The sequence below is a fragment of the Coturnix japonica genome, chromosome 1 (assembly GCF_001577835.2).
Source record: "Coturnix japonica isolate 7356 chromosome 1, Coturnix japonica 2.1, whole genome shotgun sequence".
NCBI classification, from domain to species: Eukaryota; Metazoa; Chordata; class Aves; order Galliformes; family Phasianidae; genus Coturnix; species Coturnix japonica.
The window spans coordinates 174,051,996-174,074,762 of NC_029516.1; the positions used below are offsets into that span (position 1 = coordinate 174,051,996).

The 22,767-nt window shown below is 63.9% G+C and overlaps 4 protein-coding genes across 4 annotated transcripts in view; 1 reads left to right on the top strand and 3 right to left on the bottom strand.

Annotated features, from left to right (window-relative positions):
* The window catches only part of SMPD1 (sphingomyelin phosphodiesterase 1), a 3,804-nt gene extending 3,420 nt beyond the window's left edge, over window positions 1-384 (bottom strand). Inside the window, exon 1 of the mRNA XM_015852558.2 lies at window positions 125-384. Within this exon, the coding sequence (XP_015708044.1) occupies window positions 125-343 (219 nt within the window). The 5' untranslated portion in view covers window positions 344-384. The remainder of the gene's footprint in view (window positions 1-124) is intronic.
* A 3,109-nt stretch (window positions 385-3,493) lies between these two features.
* Window positions 3,494-6,341, bottom strand: CCKBR (cholecystokinin B receptor). Its single transcript, XM_015852617.2, has 5 exons — window positions 6,031-6,341; window positions 5,186-5,437; window positions 4,851-5,115; window positions 4,654-4,781; window positions 3,494-4,320 (listed from the first exon to the last, which is right to left on the bottom strand). Exons 1-5 carry the CDS (start codon window positions 6,185-6,187, stop codon window positions 3,812-3,814), a joined length of 1,311 nt encoding a protein of 436 aa, XP_015708103.1. The 5' UTR covers window positions 6,188-6,341; the 3' UTR covers window positions 3,494-3,811.
* A 497-nt stretch (window positions 6,342-6,838) lies between these two features.
* CNGA4 (cyclic nucleotide gated channel subunit alpha 4) lies at window positions 6,839-11,441 on the bottom strand. The gene is made up of 5 exons (XM_015852565.2): window positions 11,096-11,441; window positions 10,900-11,010; window positions 10,666-10,772; window positions 8,981-9,967; window positions 6,839-8,415 (listed from the first exon to the last, which is right to left on the bottom strand). The coding sequence occupies exons 1-5, from the start codon at window positions 11,182-11,184 to the stop codon at window positions 7,685-7,687; spliced, it is 2,025 nt and encodes a 674-aa protein (XP_015708051.1). The 5' UTR covers window positions 11,185-11,441; the 3' UTR covers window positions 6,839-7,684.
* A 94-nt stretch (window positions 11,442-11,535) lies between these two features.
* FAM160A2 (family with sequence similarity 160 member A2) lies at window positions 11,536-18,855 on the top strand. The gene is made up of 14 exons (XM_015852564.2): window positions 11,536-11,603; window positions 11,836-11,874; window positions 12,886-13,056; window positions 13,489-13,762; window positions 13,829-14,431; window positions 14,505-14,663; window positions 14,731-14,817; window positions 14,897-15,064; window positions 15,132-15,211; window positions 15,846-16,015; window positions 16,094-17,017; window positions 17,098-17,276; window positions 17,406-17,568; window positions 18,222-18,855. Exons 4-14 carry the CDS (start codon window positions 13,625-13,627, stop codon window positions 18,515-18,517), a joined length of 2,967 nt encoding a protein of 988 aa, XP_015708050.1. The 5' UTR covers window positions 11,536-11,603; window positions 11,836-11,874; window positions 12,886-13,056; window positions 13,489-13,624; the 3' UTR covers window positions 18,518-18,855.
* The last annotated feature ends 3,912 nt before the right edge of the window (window positions 18,856-22,767 follow it).

Here is a 22,767-nt window from a genome sequence, read left to right on the forward strand (position 1 = left end):
TCCCTGCGGGGCCGTCCCGAGTCCCGCCCCGTCCCGTGACCGTCCCAGCTCTGACCCCATTCCCGTTCTCCCGTTCTCCCCCCCGTCCCGTCCCGTCCCGTTCCCGGTCCCGCCGATCCCGGACCTGCAGCGCGATGTCGAGCGCCCCGAACAGCAGCCGGCAGCCGGGGCACGTCAGGTTCCGCCACCCCCAGCGCGGCCCCGCGGCCTCCAACAGAGCGACACCGGGAGGCGGCTCCGACGGCACCGACGGCACCGACAGCAACGTCAGCACCACCGGGAACAGGACAGCGCCCAACCGGGACCACCGGCACGGGGACACCGGGACACGGCGAGACGCCATCACGGGACGGCGACGGGGCGGGGCCTAATTAGGGAGGGGTCTAATTAAGGGCGGGGTCTAATTAGGGGCGGGGCCTAAATAGGGGCGGGGCCAGAGCACGTGGGCCGGAGGAGAGCGGCCTCCGAGTAAACAGCGCCCGGGGCACGACGGGAGGGCGTGGGGTATTGTGGGATACGGAGTCTGTGGGGTATTGTGGGATACGGAGTCTATGGTGTATTATGGGAAATGGAGTCCGTGGTGCATTATGGGAGACTGAGTCCATGGTGCATTATGGGACATGGAGTCCCATTGGTAATTGTGGGAGACAGAGCTCCGTTATTGGCATTATGAGAGATGGATTCCCATTGGTTGAGGTCAGAGATGGATTCCCATTGGTTGAGGATGGATTCCTATTGGTTGAGATCAGAGATGGATTCCCATTGGCTGAGGACAGAGATGGATTCCCATTGGTTGAGGTCGGAGATGGATTCCCATTGGTTGAGATCAGAGATGGATTCCCATTGGCTGAGGTCAGAGATGGATTCCCATTGGTTGAGATTAGAGATGGATTCCCATTGGTTGAGGATGGATTCCTATTGGTTGATGTCTGAGATGGATTCCCATTGGCTGAGCTCAGAGGTGGATGGTGTCTCATTGGGGCCATGGGAATGATGGAGTCCTGGTGGTAATTATGGGACATTGAGTCCCATTGGGGCATTTTGGAGCCTCTGTCCTTGTGGGGATCAGGGATGGAGACCTACAGGCGCTTATGGGGGATGGAGTCCTGTGTCAGAGATGGAGGCTGATGGGTAATGATGGGAGATGGTCCTGATGGGGACTGGGGGGAATAGGCTCCCAATGGGGCATTTCGGACATGGAGTCCCGGAGGGAGACCAGGGAAGATGGGAGTCCATTGGGCATTATGGGATATGGAGATCCATTGGGCATTATGGGAGGTGGAAGTCCATTGGGCATTATGGGAGATGGAGATCCATTGAACATAATGGGAGATGGAGGTCCATTGGGCATTATGGGAGATGGAGATCCATTGGGCATTATGGGAGCTGGTGCCCTGCTGCAGGTCTGGGGGGACATGGAATCCCACCTGGGACTGGGGGACGTGGAGTCCTATTGTGTCACATTCAGAGATGGAGACTTGGTGGTCGACTCAGGGAGATGAAGTCCCATTGGGTCAAGGTCAGCGGTGGAGTTGTACTGGGGCCCTATGAGAGATGGAGTCCCATCAGTCATTGTGGGAGTCCCACTGGTAATTATGGGAGGTAGAATCCCTTATGGGGACTGATGGACATGGAGTCCCACTGGGGCTTTTTGGAGATGGAGTCCTGCTGGGGATTTGGAGAGATGGATCCCATTGGGCGCTGTGGGAAGTGGAATCATAGAATCCTTGGAAGGGACTTTTAAAGGTCGTGTAGTCCAACTGCCCTGCAATACACAGGGACACCACAGGTAGATCCGGTTGCCCAGGGCCTGATTCAGCCTCTCTGCAAAGTCTCCAGCGATGGAGCATCCCCCACATCTCTGGGCAGCCGTTCAGTGCCTCACCACCCTCACTGGAACAGACTTTTTCCTTCCACCCAACCTAAATCTCCCCTCTTTGAGCTTGAAACCATTATCCCTTGTTGTCATCTCAGACCCTGCCAAAGAGTCTGTCCCCTTCTTTCCTGTTGCTGCCCTTTAGATACTGACAGGCTGCTCTCAGCTCACCTCACAGCCTTCCCCTTTGTCTGTCCTATTCTTCTCTTCTCTTCTCTTCTCTTCTCTTCTCTTCTCTTCTCTTCTCTTCTCTTCTCTTCTCTTCTCTTCTCTTCTTTCACAGCCCAGCTCTCAGCCTGTGCTCATAGGAGAGCTGTTCCATCCCTGGATCATTGCTGTGACCCTCCTCTGGATGCTCTCCAGCAGCTCCATGTCTCTCCTGCACTGAGGACTCCACATCTGGACTCAGTGCTCCAGGTGAGGCCTCACAGCACAGAGCAGAGGGGCAGGATCACTCCCTGACCTGCTGGCCGTGCTGCTTTGGTGCAGCCCAGGATGCAGGTGGCTGTCTGGGCTGTGAGGGCACAGTGCTGGCTCATGGACAGCTTCCATCCACCAGAACTCCAAGGTCTCTCAGCAGGGCTGCACTCAATCCTTTCATCCCCCAGCTTGTATTGGTAGTGAGGGTTGCCTCAACCCAGGTGCAGACCTTGCACTTGGCTTTGTTGAACCTCATGAGGTTCTCCTGGTCCCACTGCTCACTTGACTGGGTCCCTCTGGATGGCATCCCATCCCTCTGCTCTGTCTGCACCCCACAGCTCGGGGTCATCAGCAAACTGCAATCAGCCACACAACCCCACTGTCAATGTAAGGGCACTATGGTTATGTTGAGGTTGATGATCTTTAAGGTCTTTTTCAACCCGAGCAGTTCTATGATTCTGTGATTTCATTGATATTAAGATATTAAAGATATTAAAGAGAATCGATCCCAGCACAACCCCCAGGGGTGACCATTCATCACAGATCTCCATGGATCCAGCTGGAATCCCATTTGGTCAAGGTCAGAGGTGGAATAGTATCGGGGCCCTATGGGAGATGGAATCCTAATGGTCACTGAGGAGAGGGAGTCCCATTGGGGATAACGGGACACAGTGTCTTCTTTGGGGCATTCGAGGAGGTGGATCCCATTGATGAGGATGGGAAATGGAGTCTCGCTGTGAAGATGGAATCCCGCTGGGGAGCTCTGGGGGGGACTATGGGAAATGGAGTCCTGTCGATGGAGCCCCACGGGGGAACTGTGGGAGATGGAGTCCTATATGGGGTCGGTGCGGGACGAGTCCCATTGAGCACTGCGGGAGATGCAGCCCCGTCCGTAGGGGAGAAGGTTGAGAAAGGCGCCGCGGGACGCGGATCCCACCGGGGTGATGCGGGATCCGGAGCTGTGCTGGGCAATGCGGGCTGCGCATCGCACCGGGGCGCTGTGAGAGCGCATCGTGCGCGAGTGCAGAGCGCGGCTGTGTGTGTCTGCACAGGGGTGTGTGTGTGTGTGTGTGTGTGTGTGTGTGTGTGTGAGCGGCACCACTCGTGGCTCTGGGAATGACCCACCCGCTCCGTGCCGGTCCGGTCCGGTCCCGGTTGTGATGGACTCGGTGCGGGTCAGATGGAGCGCAGCAGGCGGCACCGGACCAAGGCTTTATTGCGGCCGGAGCCCGCGGCGGGGAGCGGTGAAACCGCGGGGGGGCGTTTCCCCTCTCCGCCCCACCGCCCCCTGCCCCACAGCCCACGGGAAAGGGGAGCGCAGTGCGGGGCCACCGCCGGCCCCGTCCCGCATCTCCTCGCCCCCCCCCCCCCCACGCACGGGCACCGCAACAGGGAGACCGCGGGCACCGTGTGCGGGGCGGCACCGGGGCGCAGGATGCGGGGAGCCGGGGGATGACGACGGGGCTGCGCCGGGGCACCAGGGGGCGGTGAGGGCTCAGGGGGGCTCAGGGGGGCTCAGGGGGGGCCGAGGCTGCTGACCGTGGTGTAGCTGAACTTGGAGAGCGACGCGTTGGCGTTGGCCGCGTCCTCGTCGGGCGCTCGGCGGGGGCAGGAGCGGCGGCAGCCGGCGCAGGTGCCCAGGAAGGCGCTGCGGAACCGGCGGTTCATGAAGCAGTATATGATGGGGTTCACGCAGGCAGAAGTGTAGGACAGCAGGTGGATAAAGGAGATGGGCGCCCCCGAGAGAGCGCGCTGGGCCGCCCGAGGTGCGAAGGCTCGCCACGTGTTGGCAGCGAAGATGGGCAGCCAGCAGAGGAAGAACATGGCCACGATGACCACCAACATGCGGATCACGCGCCGCTTGGCCACCAGCTTCGCCTCGGAGCTGTTGATGCGCGCACGCTCCTGTTGAGCCCCCGCCGTGCCCAGCGCCCGCAGCTCCAGCGCCCCGCCCGGCCGGGAGAGCTGCAGGTAACAGCCGTCCCCTTCATCGCAGGTGGGCAGCGGTTCTGAGCCGCGCTGGGCTGCGGGAAGGAGTGGGGAGGTCATGGATGTGGCACCACGAGGACACAGGTGGCACCATGAGAACGTGGCACTGAGCACAGCACCGGGAATGGCATCGGGAATGGCACCGGGAATGGCACCGGGAATGGCATCGGGAATGGCACCGGGAATGGCACCGGGCACGGCACCGGTCACGGCACTGGGCATGGCTGGGGCACAGAGCGGTGTGGCCTCCATGGTGTGGGCATCAGGAGGGGGCTCGACAAAGGGTCCTACAGTGGGACTCATCCCCCGCTGTTGGCCCCGGGATGAAGGCACTGCCCGGAGCCGCTCCCCGCTCCCCAGAGCCTCACCTGCCGCTTCCCCCTTGATGTCCAGCTCGAAGCGGATCCCTCGGTACAGCTCGCGGGAGATGAGCCCGTAAGCCACGATCATCACCACGCCCGGAATGAAGAAGAGGACGAGGAGCAGCAGGACGTACCTGGAAGCGCAGCGCCCGTCGCTGGGCAGCCCCTCGCCCTCCCCACGCGTCGCCCCGCTCCCCACTCACCACGCCTGTCTCACGTGCTCGCTGGGCCACGCGTGGGTGCACTGGCTGAGGGGCGGCCGGGCTCCGGGGACGGGCAGCAGCCGCGTGGTGCTGTACACGGCGTAGGGCAACATGAGCAGCGCCGAGAAGAGCCAAGTGCTGGCGATCACCCGGCACGCGTGGGAGCGGGTCTGCCACACGCGGGACTGCAGCGGGTTGCAGATGGCGCTGTACCGCTCGATGGCGATGGCCACCAGGCTGAAGGTGGACACCGACACGGACACGCCTGCGGGCGGGGAGGGCTCAGCGGCGGCTCGGAGCGGAGCGGCTCACGGCCCCCGGCCCATCGGTCGTACCCATCAGGTAGGCCATCAACTTGCACACGGCCTCTCCGAAGATGAAGGTGCCCATGAGGTTGGGGATGAGGGTGAAGGGCATGCAGCACAGCGCCAGCATCAGGTCGCTGAGCGCCAGGGACAGCAGGAAAGAGTTGGTGACGGTTCGCAGGCGGCGGTTGAGGAGCAGCACGGCCACCACCAGCGCGTTCCCGCAGACGCTCAGCACGAAGATCAGCGCGTAGAGCAGGACGCGAACCGTCAGGTCCAGCTCTGCGGGTGCACGGTCACAGGCAGCGCAGGGCGCCCGGGAGCGGCTCCGCCGCCAGCCCCGCGCGGTGCCCGGCGGCTCCTGCGGTGCCAAGGACGCGGTGCCGGGACGCGGTGCCACCCGGGCCGAGATCCAGCTCGGGGACGGCGGGCGGAGGAAACGCGCTGCTGCCGCTGCCCGGAGCCGAGCCCCGCCTGGCCCGAGCTCCGCTCCTCGCTCGGACGCTCCCCCGGCTGCTGTCACCGGGAGCGGAGCGGAACGGAGCGGGCATCACCCGGCGCGGGCATCCCCACGTGAAGGCAGCGCGATGGGGCGATGCAGCGGGGGATCCCGGGGCTTCCCGGGGTTCCCTCCCGCCTCCGCTCGGGACTTTCGCTGCCCCCGCGCAGTCCGAGCCCCCTCCGGGATCACCGTGCGCTGAGCACCGGGGCGATGCTGGGACGCGGCGCACCGGGAGGGAGCGGCTCCGGTGCGCGGCCCCGCGATTCGCCCCATCCCATCTCATCCCATCTCATCCCGTCCCGTCCCGTCCCGTCCCGTCCCGTCCCGTCCCGTCCCGTCCCGTCCCATTCCATCCCGCCCGCCTCCCTCTCACCTTTGGGAGCCGGCGGCCCCCGGAGGCCCCTGCGGAGGAGGTCGCAGGCAGAACCGTTCCAGGTGGGGCCGGTCCCGGTGCCGTTGGCGGAGCCGGTGCCGTTCCCGGGGCGGCAGAGCAGCTCCTGCAGGGACTCGTTCAGTCGCCTCGGGTCCATCGCGGAGCCCTCACAGCCGCCCCGCGCCCATCGCTCCCTCCTCGGCAGCACCGGGGACGGCACCGGGGGGCTCCGCCGGGACCGCTCCGCTCCACGCCGCCTCGCGCGCTTCGGAGCCTCCGAGAGAGTGAGCGGGGGCGGTACCGGCGGAGGGGAGCGGGGCGGGGCGGGGCGGGGGCGGCGGGGGGCGGCGAAGAAAGACCGAAGGGGGGGGGGGGGGGGGGGGGGGGGGGGGGGGGGGGGGGGGGGGGGGGGGGGGGCGGCGGGGCCGGAGCGGAGCTCGAGGGACTCGAGGGGATGTGAACTCCCCGCCCCGCCGGCTCCCCCCGGCCGCTCCCCGCAGATTCCCCCGTGCCCGAGCAGCCACCGCCCGCTTCTCCCCGCCGCTGTTTGCGCAGCACCCCACGTTGTTTGCTGCAGCTGGGCCGCTCTCAGCCGGGGCCGCGCCGGGGTCCCCCGGGGGTGCGAGGCCGCTCCCACGGCTGCCGCCTTCGGCGTCCCGGCCTCGCCCCAAACCATCCCTGTCCTCGTCCCATCTCATCCCCGTTCACTTCCGAGCTTTCCTCCCCTCTCTTGTCCTCTCCCTTTCCCACCCTCTCGCCCATCCCCTTCCCCATTCCTGTCCCAACCCCACCCTGGGTCACCCGTGGTTCCCACCCTTATCCCCATTCTCGTCTCTATCGCCATTCCTGCCTCCCCCATCCCGCCCGATCCCATCTCCATCCCCGTTGCCATCCCCCTTCCCATTCATGTCCCACACTTGTTCCAACCCCATCTCCATTCCTTCCTTTACCCACCCCCATTCCTGTCCTATCTCCATTACTATCTCTGTCCTCGTTCTGAACCCAGCAAACATCCTTGTCCCTTCTCCATCCCCATCCCTGTTCCCTTCTGATCTGTCCCCTCTTTTCCCTTTCCTTCCCTTTCCTATCCCATTTCTTCCCATTCCTACCCTATCTTCACCCCGAGCTGTCCCTACCCCTGTCTCTGTCATACTCATTCTTGTCCCCTGCCATTCCCTCCTTATCATTGTCCAAACCCTTGTTCCTGTTCCAACAGTTCGTACCCTCATCCCCATCCCTGTCACCTCCCACCCTTCCATTTCTTTCCCCTCCTGTCCTGCTCCATTCTTGTCCCATCCCCATCTCAGTCTGTCTCTTTCCCTATCACCATCCCAATGCTGTCTCTGTCTTTGCCCCCATCTCCATCTCCATCACATCCCCACCCCACTCTGACCAGTGCAGTCCCTGTTCCTGCTGTGCTGGGAGCCCCCCGCCCCCTCCCCCCCCATCCCTCCATCTCCCATCCCGGTTACGATGCCACGCTTCTCATTCACCCACAACCACTGCTGCTGCTTAGCAACTGTTGTTATTGCTACATAGCAACTATTGTCACCATCACCCAGCGGTTGTTGTCATCATTACCCAGCAACCACTGTCACGAAGCACCGACTGTCGCTGCTAATGCACACCCGGCAGCCAGGCAGGTCCATGGCCCTCAACGCCAGCGGCCTCTGGGCTGTGTGACTCGAGACCCTGCGGGACCCCGACCCCTGGTGGGACCCTGTACACCCGTGGGACCCTGTACACCCGTGGGACCCTGTACACCCGTGGGACCCTGTGCACCAGGGGGACCCTGCACCCTGCTGGGACCCTGTGCCCTGGTGGGTCCACGTGTCCTTGTGGGACCTGGTCTGCCAATGGCACCTCGTGCTGTGGCGGGACCCTGCACCCCCCTGGGACCCTGCACAGTAGTGGGACCCTGCGCCTTAGTGGGATCTTGTGCCCTGGGGGGTGGCCCCTCAGTTTCCCCTCCCGCTGCAGCCCGCTGCATCCTGCTGGGGCTCCTCTTCCTGCCCTTCCCCTGCCCCCACTTGCCGCGCTGTTGCCCCCTGCTCTCCAGGCGCCCGATGCGCAGCGCCAGTTTGAGGGCACTGGACTCCAGCTGTGCCAGCAGCCTCGCCATTCGTGTCTGCAGAGTCTCCAGCGCCTCCTCCAGCACCTGAGCTCGGCGCTCAGCCTCCTCCCGAGCTGCTGCTGCCGCCGCCTCGGCGTGCACATCCAGCTTGTCCATACGCAGCAGGATCTCACGGCCCTTGGCCTCCAGCAGCACGCGGGCGCTGGGGAATTCAGCCAGCACCTCCGCCAGGTCCTCCTTGGCCAGGCAGAAAAGGTCTGCGTAGCCGATGCTACGGATGTCGGCTGTGCGCCGGTTCCCTGAGCGGTTCCCTGAGAGTGCGTAGCTATGGTTAGGATGGGATGGTGGCGGTACCGTCAGGGCACACGGGGCAGGGACAGAACCAGGGCAGCACCAGGACCAGCCGTGCTCACTGTACCGAAATGTGCCCTGGCTGCAGCCTGTGCTCAGGTTCTGCCGGCACCAGCGGGACGTGGGGGTGGGAGGGTAGCACAGGAACAGACCTTGGGATGGCACTGAGGGGATGGCATTGGGAGGATGGCACTATGGGGATGGAGTCATCCGGATGGCAACTTGGGGATGGCATCATGGGGATGGCATTGGGAGGATGGCACTGTGGGGACGGCATCACGGGGATGGCACTGAGGGGATGGCAACTTGGGGATGGCATTGGGAGGATGGCACTATGGGGATGGCACTATGGGGATGGCACTATGGGGATGGCACTATGGGGATGGCACTGTGGGGATGGCACTATGGGGATGGCACTATGGGGATGGTGCTGAGGAGATGGCACCAAGGGGTTGGCACCTTGGGGATGGCAGCACAGGGGTGGCACTATGGGGGCGTCAACCTGGGGCCCTGGCAGGGTCTCACCGGGGATGTTGATGAGGCTGATCTCTCCAAAGTAGAGCCCCTCTCCCAGCACGGCGAGCCGCGTCACACCGTCAGCCCCCAGCACCTCCAGCCGCCCCTCGCGGATGAAATACATCTCACGGCCCACGTCACCGCGCCGGCAGATGAACTCCCCAGGCCCAAAGACCTGTGGGCGCAGACGCAGCACCAGCGCCTCCAGCACCCCGCGCTCACAGCTCTGGAACAGCCCCACTTTGCTCAGTGCCGGTAGGTGCACGCTGGCGGCCACCTCGGCACGCAGCTTCTCGGGCAGGTGCCGCAGTACGACGTGCTCCTCCGCCAGCTTGCGCTGAGCACGCAGGTGCTCGTGCCACGCGGCCACACGCCGCACCAAGCGCCCCGCCACGCCGTGAGCCCACAGGTAGCGCCGCACCGGGCCGTGCTCCGGGTAGAAGGAGGCGTCGGCTGCGCTCATGTTGGCGATGACGGAGCTCATGCTGCCCATGATGGTGGCGAAGCCCATCACGGCCAGCAGGAAACCGGCTGTCATGAAGAGGAACTCCTCCTCGCGGTGAGGCTCCGGCGTGTCACCCACGGTGGTGAGGATGAGGGTGGAGATGTAGAAGCTGTGCAGGTATTGCCGCAGCGGGCGCGCAAAGCCGGGCTGGCTCCCATTGGGGTGAACCCACGGGTCAGAGCCCAGCCCCAGGCGCACCGACAGCGCGAAGTAGAGGCAGGCGTTCCAGTGGATGGCCACGAAGACGTAGAGCATCAGCTTGGCGATGCGGAAGGCGTAGGGGTGAGCTGTGCGCGTCTCACGGAGGTCGAAGGCCTCGAGGAGCCGCGGGGTGCGCAGGCAGCGGTTGGAGCGCAGGGCTGAGCGCAGGCGCAGGCACAGCAGCTCAATGGGCAGCAATGAGGCCACGTCCCATGCGAAGCTGCTGGAGCGCAGGTAGCGGCGCCGGATGCGCCCCCGGTCCAGCAGCAGGATGCCGTCCTCAAGGAACCCTGTGGGGCAGCACCGGGCTGGGGGGGCTCAGAGGGATGGGGGGCTCTGTGGTTGGCAGTAGGGATAGGAGTGGGGGGGATCATGGGCTGGTGTGATGGGGGGACTGAATCACAGCAAGGCCTGGGTTGCAAAGGCCCACAGTGCTCATCCATCCCAACCCCCTGCTGTGTGCAGGGTCACCAACCAGCAGCCCAGGCTGCCCAGAGCCACATCCAGCCTGGCCTTGAATGCCTGCAGGGATGGGGCATCCACAGCCTCCTTGGGCAACCTGTTCCAGTGCGTCACCACCCTCTGGGGGAAAAGCTTCTTCCTCATATCCAACCTAAATCTCCCTTGTCTCACTTTAAAACCATTCCCCCTTGTCCCATCACTGCCTCACAAACAGCCGTTCTCCCTCCTGTCTATATGCTCCCTTCAGGTACAAACGGAGGGGAAATTGCTGTTTATGGGGTGATTGTGACTTGAAGGGGATGAAGGGCTCTGAAGTGGTGCTGTGCCAGGAGGGGCAGGTGGGGGCAGAGGGCTGCTGAGTGCTGTGTATTGCCATGGGGTGCAGGGGGGGGGTTGGAAGGTGGGTCCCTCCCCCTGTGCGGTGTGAGCACAGCCCTGCACCAACACAGTCTGTGCACAGCCCTGCACCAACACAGTCTGTGCACACCCCTGCACCAACACACGTGTTGGCTGTGCGGGCACTGACCGGTGTTGAGACGCACGCCGATGTCCAGCAGGTACAGAGCATCGCTGACACAGTCCAGGCTCATCCACAGCGCTGCGTGCCGCTCCTGCGCCCCCGAGAAGCAGCACCTGGCACGGCCGGAGCCGTCACCGCCCCGACCCGTCCCGACCCGTCCTGTCCCGTCCCGTCCCGACCCGTCCCGTCCCATCCCGTCCCGTCCCGTCCCGTCCCGTCCCGTCCCGTCCCGTCCCGCACCTGTAGATGATGACGACCCAGTTGTACAGCACGGGCGGCACCATGGCGCTCAGCCACCAGTAGTAGCGCTCCCCGGACGGGTCCAGGATCCAGCCCCGGGATTCGGCGGCGCTGCGGGTTGGGGCGCTGACATCGCACCGGGGTATCGCGACCTCCCGCCCCGCGTGGTGCCCGGGGGAAGGGGAGCCGCGCTCACCGCTGTCGGTGCCCGGTGTCTGTGTCGGTGTCGGTGCGGGGCTGGGCTGAGTCCCAGCGGCGGGACAGCACCGCGCCGAGGCCGCGCATGGTGCGGCGGGGCCGGGCGGGGCCGGGGGGTCCCGCAGAGCGCGATGCTGCGGTCACGGCTGCGGGCGGCTCCTGGCAACGGGCGGCCCCCGGGGCCGTGAGGGCGGTGTGCGGGGCGGGGCGGGGCTCGGGGTGCGGGGATGGCGAGACACGGCGGGCACCGGATGGCGGCGCTGAGCCGTCCCGGGGGCGGCCTCTCCCGCTGCGGCCCCGCGGCTCCCGGTGTCGCGGTGGTGTCAGACCGGCCGCTGTCCCGCACGTCGCCCCGCACCGACCCGCTGTTCCCCGCCCCCCGTTCTCAGGCCCCGCCTTTTCCCGGTGCTCCGGGCGGGGCCGCGGGGCGGGGCGCTGCGCGCGGTGCGTGGGGCGGTGGCACGAAGATGGCGGCGGGAGCGCGGGGCCCACGGCGGGGGAGGACGGTGAGAACGGGAACGGAGCGGGGGGGGGCGGCGGGGGGAGAACGGGAACGAACCGGGCGGGTGGGACCGAGGGATGGGAGGAGGAGGAGGGGGCGGGGGGGGGTCGGGCCGTGCCCTTGGCGGGGGCGCGGGGGGCGGCGGGGCCGCGGGGGCGGAGCGGGGCGGAGCCGGGGGGTCCCGGGGGGGGGTTCGGCCCCACGTCGCGCTCAGCGCCGCTTCCCTCCCCCCGCAGGATCCGCGCTGACGGACCGAGCGCGACCTTCAGCCCCAGGTACCGGGCGGGGCGGGGCGGCTCCACCCGCTGTCGGTGCGTCCGGCCCCGTGTCCGCAGCTCCCGCCTCATCCGTGGGTTCTGGGTCTCCCCGTGCCGTTCCCTCCCCTCTCGGTGCCCCGTGGCCGCGGGATCGGGATGGCTGGGACCGACACCGGCGCCCGGTGCCGCCCGGTGCCACGTGGGCCGGCGGCCGTTCCTCGGAGCCCACCCACAGCGCTTCCGTGCGGATCGCGTTGGGTTCCTGCGGTGCCAAACGGGGCCCGGCTGAGCTGTGGGGTCGGTCGGGATCGGTGCCGTCAGCCCCATCTCCGTCCCGGTGCCGGTAGCGCCGTGGCAGCCGCTTCCTCCCTCTCTAACTTTAGCAGCCGCAGCTGCGGTGCAACGGGAGCTGCTCGGCGCGTGGTATAAATACATCTGGCAGCTGCCCGAAATACGCCGGGCGAGATGCCACCCCCGCCGGGCCGGGCCGGAACCGGTGCGGCTCCCGCGGCGATACCGGCCCGGAGCTGCTGCCGCTGCTGCCCTCCCCTCCCCTCGTGTGGTTCGGCCTTTCCTGAACGGCCGCTTTGCTGCCCCGCGGTGCCGCCGTCCTGCCCTGCCCCCGATGGGCACGGAGTGTGTTTAGGGCACAGTGGGCACTTGGGGGGCTCGGTGCTGTCCCTGCCCGTTGTTCCTGCCGCTGACCCCCACCCCGTGCCCCACAGGGCTGTGCCGGCTCCCTCAGCCCCGGGGTTGGTGGCTGTGGGACGGAGCATCCCAGGGACAGGGATTGGGCCCCACACCTTCAGTCCCACGTGGGGCCTGTGGATGCAGGCGCTGAGCACACGGGGACCTGTGTGTGGGGTGCTGTGCCATGGCTGCTCCCTGTGCCCAGCACAGCCCTTGCAGTGCCCCCCGGTGCCCCACATTCAGCTCCTGGCTCAAAGTGCAGCTCTGGGCGTGGAGCAGCGCTGTGTCACAGCCCTCATCACAGCCCTCCTCCAGTCCACACTTCCTTGTCCGTCCCAGCTCCTGTCCTGCCCTGGCTCCTGGCAGCCTCTCCTTCCTGGTGCCTCCAGCAGAGGCGTCTCTGGGACCCCCTTCCCTCGGTGCTGCTCAGAACCCTCTCATCCATTGCCCTGCACTTGGACACGGTGGTGCCGCTGGGTTCCAGCTGTGCCTGTGAGGTCTCGCTCCCAGGTAGGTGAAATCCCCTCCCCGCTGCCTCCAGGCTGTGGGGCTGCTCCTCTGGGCTCTGTCCCTCTCGGCTGTGCCATGGGGGTGGGTGTGCATGAGGCCTGATGGCCGGGCTGTGCAGCTCCGTGCCCATACCCAAACCAGAGCGGCAGCAGCAGTTCCTTCACCCTTGCCCTCCCCGTTGGCTGTGCTCAGGGTCACGGTGTGTGACTCATGGTGTGGGAGCTGTGGCGCTCAGTCACCTCCTTCCCTTCCTACAAAGGCACCCACAGGGCAGTGCCACCCCCAGAGCTGCCCACAGGAGGTTGGGTGCAGTGTGGGGCTGCGCTGAGGCAGGAGCAGTGCTGGGGGGGTGCTGGGGTGGTGTCAGATGGTGCTGGGATGGTGCTGGGATGGTTCCCTGCCTCTTCCCTGTGCTGCACGTACTCCCCACAGCTCAGCAGCATGGAGTGTGTGGCCCTGCCTGCTGCCCGCTGCCCCGTGCCTGCACGGCACTGCACAGACATCGGATCGGGCCGGGCCTGCGGGGCACCACAGCGCTGCCCCTGAGCCGTGCCCCCACCGCGTCCCCATGGAGAGGATGAGCTGGTTGAGCAAACTGACCCCGCGCGGGGTTGGGCAGCGCGCTGCCCGCAGCGCCAGCCTGCAGAGCCCTGTCACCGCTGACCCCGAGACCTGCCTGATGGTCTTCAAGAACCACTGGGCGCAGGTGAGCCGCTGTGGGGCGATGGGCGCGGGGCGACCCTTAGGGTGGGACTGAGCGCTCTGCCCGCAGGTTCTGCGCATCCTGGAGCGCCGCGGCTGCACGCCGGCCCCCGATGACCTGAGCGCGGTGCGGAACAACACCTACCAGCTGCTGAACCTGCTGGCCGAGGACCGGCCGCGCGGTGAGGCCAACACGGGGCCCATCCTGGAGTTTGTGGTGGCCGAGAATCTGCTGGAGCGGCTGCTGGGCTGGCACCTGCAGGGTGATTTTGGCGAGGAGCGCAAGGTGGAGCAGCTCAAGCTGTACGAGATGCTCATCAGCCAGGCCCGGCAGCCCCTCCTGCGGCACCGCGCCGTGCTCACGCCGCTGTTGCGCCTGCTCAGTCTCTGCGCCGAGCCCACCTCTGCGCCGCTGGAGAACAGCCTGGTGCTGCTGCTCAACCAGCTCTGCGTCTCGGTGGCCAAAGAGCCCGCCATCCTGGAGCTCTTCTTTCACAGCCACACCGACCAGGGCCCTGCCAACCTCATCATCTTCTCCCTCCTCATCCCTTTCATCCACCATGAGGGTGTTCTGGGGCAGCAGGCCCGCGACGCGCTGCTGCTCATCATGGCCATGTCGGCCAGCAACCACGCTGTCGCCAAGTCCATCACCGACAACTCCTACTTCTGCCCGGTAAGGCCGGTGCGGTGCCGGAGCTGCTGGGTACCACGTGCCCCAGGGCCACGCTCAGTGTTGGTACCCACAGGTCCTGGCCACGGGGCTGAGCGCGCTGTACTCCTCATTGCCCCGCAAGATCGAGGTGCGCGGGGATGACTGGCACTGCCTGCGCCGCGAGGACTGGATCGGGGTCTCCTCCCTCGTGCTCTTCATGAACTCATTGGAATTCTGTAACGCCGTCATCCAGGTGGGGCTCTTGGTGACGGGGGGCGATGCAGACTGGCATGTGCAGCCCTGACCCCTGCACCCTGCAGGTCGCCCACCCGCTGGTGCAGAAGCAGTTGGTGGATTACGTGCACAATGGGTTCCTGGTACCCGTCATGGGGCCAGCGCTGCACAAGGTAGGGGCGTCCCACCAGTGGTGCTGTGGGGCATGCTGTGGTACACACAGAGCACTTCCAGCTGCTGCTCCCCATGCAGACCTCCATCGAGGAGATGATTGCCAGCACCGCCTACCTGGACCTGTTCCTGCGCAGTGTCAGTGAGACGGCGCTGCTGAAGACCTTCCTGCGCTTCGTGCTACTGCACCGCCACGACAACGCCACCATCCTCGACACGCTCGTCAGCCGCATCAACAGCAACTCGCGGGTGAGTGGTGGGGCAGGGTGTGGGGGGACCCCGATGTGCAGCTGCCTCATCTCTCCTCCGTGCCCAGCTCTGCATGGTGTCCCTGAGCCTCTTCCGGACGCTGCTCAGTCTCAACTGTGAGGATGTGATGCTGCAGCTGGTGCTTAGGTACTGCCCTGCTGTGTGGTGTTGGGATGGGGCATCGCCACGTGGGCACTGGGGTGAGACGTGGCCATGGCATGCAGGGACATGGGGTGCATTTCTAGAAGATGTGATGTGGGATGGGATGGGGCTGGGATGGTGCTACGTGGGTGTTGGGATGGGAATGGCTGTGTCCTGTGGGGGGCACGTGGGATCTGATGGGCAGTATGAGAAAGAGCTGGGGTGTCACCATGGTTGCTGGGAAGGGCAGAGCTGTGTCTCAGGGGTGGCATCATGGCAGATGGCTGGGGTGTCACCACCAAGTGGGAGCTGGATGGGCATGGCTGAGGCCTGAGGGTGGCGACTCCAGGGGATCCAGTGGGAGGATGGGATGGGGCCGGGATATTGCCACGTGGGCACTAGGATCAGACATGGTTGTGGTATGCAGGGACTTGTATGGGAGACATACCCACAGGGTCTAGCGGCAGTATGGGATGGGGCTGGGTTATCATCATGTTGGTAGTGGGATAGGCACAGCTGTATCTCATAGGGGGTCTCCCCAGGGGTTGAAATGACACAGCAGAATGGCGTGGTGCTTTTCCCTGCTGCCCCTTCCCCACCATCCCATTGCATCCTTGCTCACAGCCCTGCATCCTACCAGGTACCTGCTGCCCTGCAGCCATGTCATGCTGAGCCAGAAGCGGGCGGTGCGGGACCTGGACATCTATGGCAAGACAGCTGCCAAGTTCCTCTCTCTCATCCCACGCTGCTGCTGCCCTGAGAATGTCCCACTGCCAGAGCGTGATGAGGAGCACACGGTGTGGGCAAAGGGTACGGCACCAGCACTGCAGGTCCACACAGTGCGTCACCCCCGGCCCTGCACTACTGAGCAACATCTCCTCTCCATAGGGCAGAGCAGCCCCAGCGTGGACGCATCCTCAGCAGTGCTGGTGCCGCGGCCTTCCACACCATCACGTCTCTCTTTCTTCATGAGGCAGCAGAGTGGCGGCCCAGAGGCAGCCAGCACAGCGCCGCGCTCCCCAGGCACACCGAGTGGCAGCCCTGCACACCGGGCCGCCCGCTGGGAGGAGGTGGCAGAGCTGGACAGGAACTACCTGGAGTATCTGCGGGACGCGCGCCGCAGCATTGACCGCTGTGCATGGGCATGCCGCGTCTGGTCGGCCCCCTATGATGGCGAGGAGCCCGCAGCCCCCGGAGCCACCTCCGATGTGGCCCCTCTGCCTGACAGCGCCCCGGGGCCCCCGACCCCGCGGACTAAGAAGCGAGGGTTGCCTGAGGAGGGGGCAGGGAGGGCTCCCAGCCCCAGTGAGCCCCACACTGTGGGGCCCAGCCCTGACATACGGGACTCGGGGGCACTGGTGAATGGGGCGCATGGGCACACGGAGCCAGGGCGGCCTGAGGGGGATGTGGTGGTGAAGAAAGTGCGCAGGAGTCCGCGAGGTGAGGGGCTGGCACACAATGGGGCCCGGGCGCAGCCTGCAGGCTGGGAGGCCCCGCGCTCGGTGGACTCGCTGCTGGAGGAGCTGCTGGCCAAGGCACCAGCTGAACCCAATGGGGCAGGCGTCAGCATTGAGACCTTCACCCAGGAGCTGCGAGAGATTGAGGCCGAGATGGAGAACGGAGCCAAGGCTGAACCGCCTGCCACGCCTGAGCCACTGCTGTCCCGTGAGGAGGAGGAGGCCTACGCCAGCTTCGCCACTCTGCCTGAGGGCGAGGAGGCACTGGGCCGTGTGCGGGTGCTGGACCCTCTGGCACAGGCCGTGGCCAGCCCACCACGCACTGTGGGGCCGCCCCACAGCCAACCCTTCACAGGTGGGGCTGAACGGGCGTGGACGGGAATACTTCCGTGTCCCACCCCACGGTCACGCCCTGACGCCTGCACCCACCCGCAGGGCCCTTCATAACGGTGCTGTTTGGCAAGCTGGAGAACATGCTGCACAACTCCCTGCATGTGAATTTGCTGCTTATTGGGATTATTACTCAGCTAGCAAGTTACCCACAGCCTCTTCTTCGCTCCTTTCTGCTCAACACCAACATGGTGTTTCAGCCCAGCGTCAAATCTCTGCTGCAGGTTTGGTGGGCAGGCGCTGTCCCTGGTGCTGCCGGCGCTGTCCGTGGTGCTGCTGTCGCTGTCCGTGGTGCTACCCGCTGCTTCTCCCCTCCCATCCATCCCCATCTTGTTCTGTGTCCCATCCCACAGGTGCTTGGCTCGGTGAAGAACAAGATTGAAAGCTTTGCTGCCAGCCAGGAGGACTTCCCCATGCTGCTCTTCAAGGCCAAGAAGTACCTGATTGCGCGTGGCAAGCTGGACTGGGCTGATGCACCGGGTGTTGTGCCGGCGCTGCGTCGCTCAGAGACTTTGGGTGAGATGGGGACAGAGCTGCTGCCATTGGGCTGGGGGTGCTGAGGGTGCACTGTGTGTGGGGCTGCCCACAGCACTATATGGGATCTGGGAGCTGCTCTGAAATGGGGAGCTCATGAACTTTTTGCTTGAAGGGCTGGGGGTTGGCATGGTGAAGGGGCTGTGGCACCAGAGTTCAGGGGCTTCATATTGTGTTGCCTTGGGGTGTTGTGCAGTTCTGGGTGCTGCATACAAGAATTGGGTCTGCCTTTTCCTTGCTGCTTTGTGCTGCATTGCACTAGGGGCTGCGTTGCACTGGGGGCTGCATGTGGCACTGCTCAAACCGCTGGGTTCTGCTTCTCCACTGCAGCACACAGCTCCTATATCTCAGCAGCATTGCATAGGGGGCTGCATGTGGCACTGCATGCAAACTGATCTCTGCCTGCCCTTTACTGCGTTGCACTGGGGGCTGCACATGGCCCAGCATGCAGCCTGGGCTCTGCCTCATGTCACGCACTGGTCTGTGCCCCAGGCTGTGTCCCATGCAGCACCCCATGCCACGCGCTGGGCTGTGCCCTGTGTTCCATACCATGCCCCATGCCTTTCCCTGTGCCATGTCGCGGGCTGTGCCTGTGGCATTGCGTTCGTGGCCCCTCAGCTGATGCAGCCCCTCAGCCCGCAGCCGGAAGCCGTCGCTGGGCGAGCTGATCCTGCGACACACCAACAGCCCGACGCGGGCACGGCAGGCGGCACAGCTGGCGCTGCAGCAGGTGCGGGATGGGCCGGTGCTGCAGGCGCTGTCGGGGTCCACGCTGTTCCGCGGCTCGGCTGAGAAGCAGAGTGAGGCGCTGCGTGTCAAGAACGCCGTGTACTGCGCCGTCATCTTCAGTGAGTTCCTGAAGGAGCTGGCGGCCATCGCCCAGGCGCACGCTGTCACCTCCCCGTTCCTCTCTGAGCCGCTCGAGGAGTGACCCCGGTGGCTGCTTTTTAACCGCGCGCGGGGCACGGACCCTTTTAATTTATTTGGGATGAATGTTCTGCCGGGAGCTGGCCCTGGGCAGCCACGGGGATACGTGGGGACGGCAGGGCCGGACGGTGCCACCTGGCGTGGGGCGGGCTGGCTCTGCCCCCTGCCGCCCCCGTGGCCCCAATGTCACCCATCACCCACCCGCTCCTCTCTATGCAATGCCCCGCTCTGTGGGGTGGCTGTGGGGCAGGGTGGGAGTGCGGGGCCGGGTGGTGCATGGGGGGGCCGGTGTGTCTGTGCTGTGTATAAGCCCTTCTGTAATAAAGGGTCTGGTCGAGGGCACTGCTGCTACCATCTCTATGGGGCTGGAGAGGAAGGAACCCCATCACTGGGGTCTCCTTCACTGCATCATGCTGAGGGTAGGGGTGGGGGGGGGGGCATGGAACCTTGGGTTCACTGAGGTTGGAAAAGATCTCCAAGATCCCCAACCCATCCCCGCCATGCTCACTGACCACATCCCTCAGTGCCACATCCACATGGTTCTGGAGCACCCCCAGGTGCAGTGACCCCCACCAACTCCCTGGGCAGCTGTGCCAGAGCATTGCTGCTCTTTGGGTGAAATAATTTTCCCTAATACCCTTCTGGACCTTCCCTGCATGGGGTGTATCTGAGGGTGTTGCTGGAGCCTGTTGTGCTTGAGGGACCGTGGGGCTGAGGCTGGGGACGTTGTTTGGCACCAGGAGTGCTGTTATGGCCAGTGCTGGAGGAGGTGGTGGAGCAGCTCAGTGAGCTCTTGGGCTCTTTGCCCAGCACCGTGGCCCATCGGTTGCTGTTGATGCTGGTGCTGTGGGCTGCAGCCCTGCATGCTGTGGTGATTCCCATCCAGGGATCTCCGTTCTTTCCAGCACATCCTGCACTGTCCACTCCTTGGTCAATGTTTGCCCCTCAGCAGAGCAGGGTGCTGACAGTCCAGTGGTCCATGATACTGTGCACCCATCTGTCCACATCATCCTCCATCAGCAACTCCACCAGCTGGCTGTAGGCTGGATGCACACAGAGGGCAGCCACTGAGGATGTGGTGTGGCCATTGCCCGTGCTCACAGCCACCAACCCAAGTTCACCATGGCTACTTCCTACAGAGCAGTGCTGGTGTTAATTATCCATGCAGTGTTTTAAACCTTCGTTTGTAAATTCCAGCTCTCATCCATTTGGGTTTTGGCATCCATTCTGGTGCTTTTCCTGCCTGCTGGGTTTGTTCTCTAAAGCTCTTACTCTGAATCAGCAGATTAATGGGAAAATCACCCGTGCTGCCCTACTCTGCGGTGTTGTTGTGGGAAGTGTGAATGCAGGGTGGCTGTGGGGGCTGAAATGGGGATGGTATGGAGATGAGGATGGGAACGGGACATGGATATGAATAGGGATAGGGATGGGGATGGAAATACGGAAGCGAATGATGGGGATGGGGATAGGGGTGGGATAGGGATAGGGATAGAGATGATAGGGATAGGGATAATGGGGATGGAAGGAAGATCAGGATGGGGATGGAGATGTGAGGGAGATGAGGATGGGGGTAGGTATGGGGATGGAGATAGGAGTAGAGATAGGGACAAGGACAGGGATGGGGACAAGGATAGGGATATGGGTAGGCATAAGGATTGGGATGGGAATGAGAATCTGTATAAGAATGGAAATGAGGATGAGAATGAGATGAGTATAGGGATGGGAATAGAATGGGAAGGGATGGGATGGGATGGGGGTTTACATGGGCTGGCTGGGCCCTTCCCTGCTCTTTGTGAAGGGGCTGCTTGGAGCTGTGCTGAAGCTGCCTCTGAAAATCCCCGAACAACACAGGCTGGGAGCATGTCAGCACTTCCTCTTGTTCATGTGGGTGTCTCTCTTAACATGTAAATTAAGGGCAGCATTTTCCACTTGGGAATATCAGATTTTTCTGTACACACCTGAGGGTAATGTCGTTGCTGTGGGGTCATTGGCAGCTCACAGGACACCAGGCTGCTGGCACAGTGCTGGTAGCACTGCGTGCATTTGTTGGGAAGTGAAGGTCCTCTGCTTTGGTCAAGTCAATGGCAACACAGGTTTGGCTTTCAGGGAGCATTTGTCTGACTTTAGGACATTACGGCAGCTTGGCCATGGCATTATGAAAACCTGGAGTGGGGCACCCTGACAGCAAAGCAGTGCCAACACTGTTGGGTTCTCTGTGGCATTGGGATACGCAGGTTCTGGGGTGATGTTTGAGCAGAGATGGGGAACAGAGCCAGGAATGTTCTGTACGCGGTGCCCAGGGCTGGGGTTGAGGGTCTGGGTGCTGAGAGCAGAGACAGCCCAGGGCTCCCCCCACCCTGCAGAGCTGCAGGAGCCTCCGAGCAGCTCTGTTCCCCCCACACAGCACTGCGGCTCCTGGGGGTGGTGGGGATCCAAAATTAGACCCAAGCAGCATTTGTCATTTTTCTGTCCTGGAAACCACTTCCACCAGCAGAGATGCACAGACTGACACCCAAACCCTGTGGAGATGGAACAGCCCCGGCAGCTCCTGTTGTGCTCCACTTTCCATGCAGGGGAGCCATGCTGGGGGTGCTGGGGTGGGCAGGTGAAGGGATGGGGGGCCTGGGCACAGATCCCTGTGTCTGTTGGGATGCCTGAGTGAACCTGGTGCCTGCAGGCACATGAACATGCAAAGGCTGCTGGCACTGAGCTGCCTGCGTGGGGCCTCCAGGCAGGAGGAGCTCTGATGGATCACAGAGGACACAGCACAACTGTCCCATGTGGCACAATGCATCCATCAGTCAGGGACTGGGAGTGGAGTGGGATGATGCACCAGGGTCTGGGGAGGACAAAGCCCCAGAGCCCAGCCGAGCTGCATGCAGAGCACTGTGAGCTGGAGGGGAAGGTACAGGGACCAGCAGGGACCTGTGGAAGGACTCATTGGGAGGCCATTGGGACACAGGGAATGGTGCAACCCAGGTCTCCTCTTGCCTTCCTTCCTGCCCAGCCCTGACTCATTTCCTGCCCGTGTGGGGCCAGGCTCCCAGCACCGTGCCCAGATCTCACCTCACTGCAGCCCCACAGCTGAGCTCTGTACCCCGTGGGGATATTGGGTTTGTACAGCAGAGCCTCTGCATGTCCTGTGCAATGGGATCATGATGTGATGCTCACACATGCCCTGTGCCACTGCATCTCCATGCCACAGTGTCCTGTCCCAATGGCCTCAGGGACATTTCCTCAGGCCTGGGGCTGCGTTAGGGATGGGGAGGGATGTTGGGAGGGAGGAGACCCCGAGCACAGCCACTGGGAGCTGTGGCTGTGGGGCAGGGTGGGAGTGCGGGGCTGGGTGGTGCATGGGGGGGCCCACTGGGAGCTGTGGGGTGTGTAGGGCTGCATGGCACCAAGCTGATGGTGCCAACAAAGGCAACACAGGGTTTGTAAGGGAGGAGCAGCTCCTGCTCTGCAAGCACTGCCCATGGATGCAGAGCCTCCATCCCCATGTCCCCACCAGCAGGGGGTCAGCCAGCCCACAGCCGTGGGATTGGGGTACACCTGAGCTCTGTGCCTTCCCCACAGACCCACACTGCTGTGCTGGGGACGGTGCACACTTGCTGCTTGCTGGCCGAGCTCCACCTCAAGACTCACTGTCATATTTTTGGCCCCACACAACTGGCAGCTCCGTTTCTGTGCTGCCAATGGCCATCTATGGCGAACAGAAACCTGAGCTTCCTGCTGGCTGAGCTGTGGGCAGGGATAGGAACCAGCTGTGCAGTTCAGCAGCAGTGCTGGGTGACAGTGCAAGGCAGCATCTCCACCGTGTGCCCTATAGGAGATGCATGGCACGGAGCTCCTGCTCACAGCACAGCCCGAGGCAATTGGGGTCCTGGGGGGGGTCATTGGTTTGGGGGAGCAGGGTGTGCTGGGCAGGAGCTGTGGGTGTCATTGGGATGGTTCAGTCTGGAGGAGGCTCAGGGGAGACCTTGTGGCTCCATACAACTGCATGAAAGGAGGCTGCGTTGAGGGGTGACAGCAAAAGAATGAGACTGAATGGACTCAAATTGCGCTCAGGTGCTGGAAAGGGCAGCCCAGGGAGGTGGGAGAATCACCATCCCTGCAGGTGTTCAAGAAATGTGTAGATGTGGTACAAAGGGATGCGGTTTAGTGGGAAAATATTGGCCGTAGGAGGATGGTTGCACTGGATGATCTCGGAGCTCTTTTCCAACCTGGGTGATTCTATGATCCGATGGCATCCCA

Bases quoted from the DNA above. Each gene is read 5' to 3' on its own strand.
- CCKBR (XM_015852617.2), bottom strand. From the start codon at position 6,187: ATGGACCCGAGGCGACTGAACGAGTCCCTGCAGGAGCTGCTCTGCCGC. The intron at 5,438-6,030 runs GTGAGAGGGAGG...GTGCACCCGCAG, and splicing joins GGGGCCGCCGGCTCCCAAAG to AGCTGGACCTGACGGTTCGC. The intron at 5,116-5,185 runs GTACGACCGATG...CCCCGCCCGCAG, and splicing joins GTTGATGGCCTACCTGATGG to GCGTGTCCGTGTCGGTGTCC.
- CNGA4 (XM_015852565.2), bottom strand. From the start codon at position 11,184: ATGCGCGGCCTCGGCGCGGTGCTGTCCCGCCGCTGGGACTCAGCCCAG. The intron at 9,968-10,665 runs GTCAGTGCCCGC...GCTGCCCCACAG, and splicing joins CGGCGTGCGTCTCAACACCG to GGTTCCTTGAGGACGGCATC. The intron at 8,416-8,980 runs GTGAGACCCTGC...ACGCACTCTCAG, and splicing joins CAGCCTCATCAACATCCCCG to GGAACCGCTCAGGGAACCGG.
- FAM160A2 (XM_015852564.2), top strand. From the start codon at position 13,625: ATGGAGAGGATGAGCTGGTTGAGCAAACTGACCCCGCGCGGGGTTGGG. The intron at 15,065-15,131 runs GTGAGTGGTGGG...CTCCGTGCCCAG, and splicing joins GCATCAACAGCAACTCGCGG to CTCTGCATGGTGTCCCTGAG. The intron at 17,018-17,097 runs GTGGGGCTGAAC...ACCCACCCGCAG, and splicing joins CCACAGCCAACCCTTCACAG to GGCCCTTCATAACGGTGCTG.